The 6,922-nt window shown below is 36.3% G+C and overlaps 3 protein-coding genes across 3 annotated transcripts; all 3 read left to right on the forward strand.

The window, feature by feature from the left end:
• The first annotated feature begins 1,908 nt into the window (after positions 1-1,908).
• On the forward strand, positions 1,909-3,504 carry LOC119987443 (stemmadenine O-acetyltransferase-like). The gene has a single exon (XM_038832363.1). The coding sequence runs from the start codon at positions 1,943-1,945 to the stop codon at positions 3,299-3,301; it is 1,359 nt and encodes a 452-aa protein (XP_038688291.1). The 5' UTR covers positions 1,909-1,942; the 3' UTR covers positions 3,302-3,504.
• A 1,269-nt stretch (positions 3,505-4,773) lies between these two features.
• On the forward strand, positions 4,774-5,364 carry LOC119986945 (stemmadenine O-acetyltransferase-like). Its single transcript, XM_038831633.1, has one exon. The coding sequence runs from the start codon at positions 4,774-4,776 to the stop codon at positions 5,362-5,364; it is 591 nt and encodes a 196-aa protein (XP_038687561.1).
• Positions 5,365-5,370: 6 nt separating this feature from the next.
• Positions 5,371-6,126, forward strand: LOC119986946 (stemmadenine O-acetyltransferase-like). Its single transcript, XM_038831634.1, has one exon. The coding sequence runs from the start codon at positions 5,371-5,373 to the stop codon at positions 6,124-6,126; it is 756 nt and encodes a 251-aa protein (XP_038687562.1).
• Positions 6,127-6,922: the final 796 nt, after the last annotated feature.

A 6,922-nucleotide genomic window follows, 5' to 3' on the forward strand; every position in this document is an offset into this window, starting at 1 on the left:
GTAGCTCAGATTAAACTTATGTGTGTGGTATTTTATAGAGGTCTTAAGTTCGAACCTCTCTCATTCCCTTCCCTTGTAATTAAAAAAAAAAATATTGAGAGACACTGTTTGGTGAATATGGGTTTTGAATGTCAACTTTATTTGCTTCTTGTTGAAGAAAACCGCTTAAGAAGTTGGAGAAATTGGATTTTGAATGTTAGCTTTATTTGTTTGTTGTTGAAGAAAATCACTTTCAAAAATTGGGCTTGCAGGCTGACATATCTCATATAGCATGTCAAACAGAGGAATTGATGCAGATCAAGATGTCAAGAAATTTCCTATTGAAACTCTTCAAAACTGGAGGTCGGGGTTTCGAAGAGGAAGAAGATTGTCTTTAAATGGAGGAGATTGACATAAGATAAGATTTTCATTATCTACTTAATTATTTAAAATTATTGTTGTTGTGTTACTAATAAGACGTATTTTGTAGTTATTATGAATTCAGGAAAAATTAACATTTTTGGAGAACGGTCCATGGAAGAGTTCCTTGAGAAGTTGGAACGTTCTCGGAGGAAGCCATATCGAAATCGGAATTGAAGTTGCTGTTTTTGGGAATTAAAGATTCAACTTCTCTACTGTTTATTTTTTTTCAGACTAAAGTGAAAAAGCAAAACTCATATAAAACAAATAATAGAGAACCATCCCATTTTCAGCTATAAGTTAACCACTTAACTAAATCAAATATAACTAATAACTTATTAACTTAAGCTAACTATAAATATTAAACATACATATATATAATTAGTCATGGTTGCCGTTTTGTGTGTGTTTAAGGATGTAACGCAGGTGTGATAATTAACAAATTAAAATTGCATTAATCTGAGAGTCAACAAATGCACAGCGCCAACCATTGCAGATAAGCAAAAGCATCCAAGAAAATCCAAGTGGAGTGTGGCGTCCACCCATTTTACACATAAAATATTTAAGAGAAATATCTCAATCTCAATATACATCAATAGCAGAGAGAGAGAGATGGGGTTGGGAGCCTGGGACCATTTAAGTATGTAATAATTAAATTGAATAAAAAAAATTAAAGTACATTTGATTTATTATTTAAATATGGTTTCATTTTTTGTTATGGAAGTTGTAAAAGAATTGAGTTTAAATAATAAAATTGATTCAATAAATGAATATTTAAATAATTTAGAGTATCGGCTATGTGATGGTACTGTAAGAGAAATTGTAAATCAAATGACATTTCGAGCCCATTTGCATATGTACTTACAAATACACACAACAAACTAAGTCAAAAGAAACATTCAAATAAACATATGAAACTTTATATAATAATAGAGGAATTCTTCAATCAAGTTCTAACTTTTAGAATTCAAATTCTTTTTTAAAAAATTTGAAAAAATATATATTTATATTTTGATCAGTTTTACGAACCCAACGATAAAAGCCTCTCTCATCCAGATCATCTCATACTGTGGACTCATCCATCTGGAAATTCATTTGAGGCGGTGCACATGAACGAGGAAATCTCAATGAAAGAATGGAACTTACCTACGGGCTGAGGCTACTTGACTGGTAGTATTGGTGATAGAAACAGGGGATGTTGATGCTGAAGATAAAAATGATGAACATTTGGGGACTAGAAATAGTTGTTGAAGCCAATCATCGAATTTCTTGGTAGGTATGTAGAAGTAGATGTTAATAAGGTACCCCTCTAGTTTCTCGGTATTTTTTTTGTTATCACATACGAATAGAAAATTGAAAAATACATTACATAATTAATAGCTAACAAACATGTAATAAAGTTGGCACGATTTCCATGCCATGCGACGATGAAACTTACTTAGTAGGTGTACAAGTTTGACCTTGCAAATTTTTATGTGTGTACGGTATATGGCCGCCATTATATTATATTGTGAGCTCCATCTGGCAAGTGGAGAAAAGAACAATGGAGATTGAGATAATATCAAGAGAGAACATCAAACCCTCTTCTCCAACACCTACTCACCTTAGAACCCATGTTATCAGTCTCCTTGATCAATTTTCACCTCCCATTTATAATTCAAACCTCTTCTTTTATTCTGCGAATGAAGCCGCCTCCATATCCATCTCCCAGAGATCACAAGTTTTGAAACAATCGCTATCACGAACACTAACTCTCTATTATCCCTTCGCTGGAAGGAACATCGACAACTTTTCCATCGATTGTAATGATGAGGGGATTTCCTATACAGTGGCTAAAGTCAGTTGCAAATTATATGATTATCTCAAGCAACCTGATTTCTCAAAGTTTCCAAAATTTGTGCCAGAAGAAATCGTTATCTGTGAGATGACTCCAGGTTGTCATCTTGTTAAGATACAAGAAACTATGTTTGCTTGTGGTGGTTTTGCAATAGGCATTGGTACTACACACAACATAATCGATGTAACTTCTTTAACGGCATTCCTCAACGCTTGGGGTAGCATGGCTCGAGAAGGAGCAGCTCTATCTCCCGATTTCAGCTCCTCATATATCTTTCCTCAAAACAATGCATTCTCGCAAGATCTAACTGGCTCGGCTTTAAGGAATCGATTCTATCAAGAAAAGGGCATCTTTGTCGGAAGGAGGTTCGTGTTTGAAGGACCAGTGATAAGTAATCTTAAGGCCAAAGCAACGAGATTAGGAGTGCATAAGCCAACACGAGTAGAGGTAGTGGTTGCACTGCTCTTTAAATGCATCATGTCTGCATCCAAGGCAAAATCTGCTACCAAGAAGAAATCAGCTTTGTTATTAACTTCGGTGAACTTGCGACGAAGGGCTGAGCCAAAATTCCCAGAAACAACCGTGGGAAATATACTTTTGCTTGCGGCGATAGTAGCAAATAGTGAAGAAACAGATGCGCGTAGTTTCGTGTTCCGGATGAGAGAAACATTATCCCCAATGAATGGTGATTTTGTCAAGAGCCTTCAAGGGGAGCATGGATTGGAGTCTCTTTGTGAAAAATTGAGGAGGCATGGGGAATCACATTCAAAGGGGATCTCCAATGGAGATGAAATAATCACGTTTAATAGCTGGTGTAACTCAGGCACTTATAGTATTGACTTTGGTTGGGGGAAGCCATTATGGTACCCAGCTTTTGTTTCTGCTTTAGGGATTCCTGGATCCGTGATTCAGCTCGTGGATACACGATGCGGTGATGGAATAGAAGCATGGGTGTCACTGGATGAAGAAATCATGGGTATTGTAGAGCATGACAAGGAACTCCTTTCGGTAGCCTCAGTGGATCCTAGTCCTCTTGAAATTGATTCGCTCAAGTCAAAGCTTTGATCAATGTATGCATGTAACTCTTGTCGTTGTTGTGGTTTCTAGTTTTCAATCTCTTTTCAATATTTTTGTTTTTGCTTAATTTAGATCGAATTTAAACACATCAACAAAGGAATGTCCTTCCTGTTGATCTTAAGTATAACATTATGTTAGATGTGAGATCTCGAATTGAACTAGAATAAATTATGTGGTGTTCTTCTTTTTTACTTTCCAATGTATATTTTTGCTCGTATTATACTTGTGTTTTCTTCATCTGATTGGGTGGATATCTCTAGTGGGTGGTTGACTTGATTGAGTCGCACGATGCTCAGACAATATCATATCCTGATGTATTGTATCATAACCAATAGGATAATGTCAATTCATGAGTGATTGGTGACAATTCATTTGTAGTCGAGAATACAGATAATTAGCTTACGATTTAAATTTCCAAAATGTACCAACCGTCGCCTGTGAATTGACAGTGCTCTCTTAATTCTAATGCACTACATCACGTATGACTTGGTGTGTCAGATAATTAAATGGTTACTCATTTTCACAGAACTCAAGAAATCAAAATTATGGAACACGTTAGTGGGCTGGGGTTCTGTTGCTTGGCCCAATTTTATTAAGGTTATGGATTCTGATAAGTTCTAAATGTGTATAAGTAGGTACCCTGTCCAAAAACATGCAATTTATATGCCTTGGACGTGATGTTTCTTGGATTTTCTCATTTATGGGTTCTAACTTCTAACAACCAACCCTACCATCTTGTTTCATTCATTTTTTCAACTAGTGATAACCATAAACTTGGTGGTATAACGCATACACATATATATGTCCCAACTAAAGTAAATGCCATTCAACAACCTTCACCACACACCATCTTCTTTCATTCAGCTAATGAACTACACTAGGCTCTAGTCCCCCAAATTTTTGATAAGAAAATTATATATACTTATATAATTATACGTAAATAAATAAATAAATAAAATATACTTATATATGGTAATATACATACTCATACCTAAATATTTAAGAGCTTAATTGTCTAAGGTCCTAAGCGATCAAAGGCTAACTATACCGCCTAAGACCCTAATTGGTTAAGTTATCTTCTAAGTGTTCACTATCTTCTTGTTAATTTCATTTTAAATAGATGTAGTGTAGTAAATGACCCTAAAAAAATTTTTGGGGACGACTTTTATTGTCTCTCCAACATTAAATTCTGACTCCGCCCCTGACAAGGGATGACATTAGAATTCATAGAGGTGGATATCAACCATATCACGTGGTTGATCTCATTTTCTAGAAGAAATTAAACAAAAGTTGGAAGCTAGCATTTCAAATTTTCCAAACTCAGACTTAGGGACACGTCATGAATATCGCTACTTGCATGAATGATAAGAGGGTAGTGGAAAATTTTATGTGTATATAAACACTGAATTGGGAGATTCAAGTTATCAAGAAAAGAGGTCTCCAAGTGATCCAAAAACAAAATGGAGATTGAGATAATGTCAAGAGAGTGCATCAAACCCTCTTCTCCAACACCTCATCACCTTAAAACCCACAAGATCTCTCTGGTTGATCAGTTCAGCATTCCCATGTTTGTTTCCACAATCAACTTTAATCTCCCAAACCAAGCAGCTGCCTCCATCTCAAAGAGATCACAAGTGTTGAAACAATCTCTATCAAAGACACTCATTCTTTATTACCCCCTCGCTGGAAAGATCATCGACGCTCTTTCCGTTGATTGTAACGACGAGGAAGTTTCTTATATGGTGGCACGAGTTAATTGCAATTTACGCTATTATCTCAAGCAGCCTGATTTCTCGAATCTGCCCAAGTTTGTGCCAGGAGAGATCATTCTTCATGAAATGACTCCTGGTGCTCATGTCGCTGTTGTGCAAGAAACTGTGTTTGCTTGTGGTGGTTTTTCCATAGGCCTTGTTATTGCACACAACTTTTTTGATGGAACTTCTGCAATAGTATTTCTGAAAAATTGGGCTACGATTGCTCGACAAGAAGTGGCTCAATCTACCGATTTTAGCTCCTCGTATATCTTTCCTCAAAACACTTCATTCCGATAAGATCCAATGAGTTCCACTTTTGGAAGCCTAGTTTTTGGTAGAGAGGGAAATTTTGTAACTAGGAGGTTTGTATTTGAAGGATCATCTGTAAGCAATCTTAAGACCAAAGCAACAAGGTTAGGTGTGCACAACCCGACGCGTGTGGAGGTTGTGATTGCAATCCTCTTTAAATGTATAATGTCTGCATTGAACGCAAAGTTGCCTCCATGGAAGTCAGCTTTGATATCAACTTCAGTGAACTTGGGACGAAGAGCTGTGCCACCATTCGCAGAAACTAGTGTGGGAAATTTAGTTCTGGCAGCACCAATACCAGTGAATAGTGAAGAAACAGATTCGCGTAGTTTTTTGCACCAGATGAGGAAAGGCGTAACCCTAATCAATGGCGACTTTTTGAAGAGCCTTCAAGGTGATCAAGGATTATATCGTTTCAATGAATATGTGATAGAGCTTAGTAATTCGTCTTCTAAGGCTTCATCGGACGGAGTAGAAATAATCGTGTTTAATAGCTGGTGTAACTCAGGCATTTACAATGCTGATTTTGGTTGGGGAAAACCTACATGGTTTCCGGTTGTTTCTTTTATAATAGGGCTTCGTGGATTGGTGATTCAGCTCGTGGATACAAGAATGAGTAATGGAATGGAAGCGTGGGTGTCCTTGGATGAAGGAATCATGTCTATGGTAGAGCAGGACAAGGAACTCCTTTCAGTAGCCTTAGTTGATCCAAGTCCTCTTGAAATTGATTCAATCAAGCCAAGGCTTTAGTCCATGCTTGTGCAAATGTTGTTGTGGTTTTACTTTTTTCCGATAATCGATGCATGTTGTAATAAAAGTATTATAACAATAAATCTCTATGTTAAAATTTAATACACCATCAAAGTCGGATCTAAATAAAAGAAAAAGGCATATGACATATTTGCCCTCATTTATATAACATATTTGTTTCCTAATTTTTACGAATCTTCCTCTTTTTTTACCATGGTGTTCCTATCCTCTGCAACTTTACTCAAACTCGCTGTCGATGCTAAATTTGCACCTAGGTAAAAAATATGTAAAAAATAGAAATATTCAAGAGAATGACAACATAGAATTTATGTGGTTCGACAACTTGCCTAGGTCCACAGAGTCTGATCTTTTATTAGAGTTGATTGTCGATGATCCTTTACAAATGTGAAATGAAATGTATTTATAGGCTTGGGATTCATCAGTTGATGCGGTTAACTGCCTATGGTAACATCTCTTGTAACTGCTACTGGTAACCGTCGGATAAAACTGCTTCTGGATAAGGTTCTTTCATCTGGAAGAACCGTATATACGGAGTGTATTTATTTACTACACAAATACCCCCAGGCTTTTAATTTACCTAAAATAAATTTAGGATAAATTTAAAGGCTTTTTCATGTTTATCAGGAAGTAGTTTCCTAGCTGGATAAAAAATGCTCTTTAGCAAATAATCTCTTTCTCCTAGTTGGATTAGGAGTCTTGACATCCTCTATAAATAGCTGCATTATGTGGAGATTTTTCTTCTTTTCTGAACTTCATATGCTTCAAAGGTCGTCTC

This window comes from Tripterygium wilfordii, chromosome 20, assembly GCF_013401445.1.
Source record: "Tripterygium wilfordii isolate XIE 37 chromosome 20, ASM1340144v1, whole genome shotgun sequence".
NCBI lineage: Eukaryota > Viridiplantae > Streptophyta > Magnoliopsida > Celastrales > Celastraceae > Tripterygium > Tripterygium wilfordii.

Bases quoted from the DNA above. Each gene is read 5' to 3' on its own strand.
- LOC119987443 (XM_038832363.1), top strand. From the start codon at position 1,943: ATGGAGATTGAGATAATATCAAGAGAGAACATCAAACCCTCTTCTCCA.
- LOC119986945 (XM_038831633.1), top strand. From the start codon at position 4,774: ATGGAGATTGAGATAATGTCAAGAGAGTGCATCAAACCCTCTTCTCCA.
- LOC119986946 (XM_038831634.1), top strand. From the start codon at position 5,371: ATGAGTTCCACTTTTGGAAGCCTAGTTTTTGGTAGAGAGGGAAATTTT.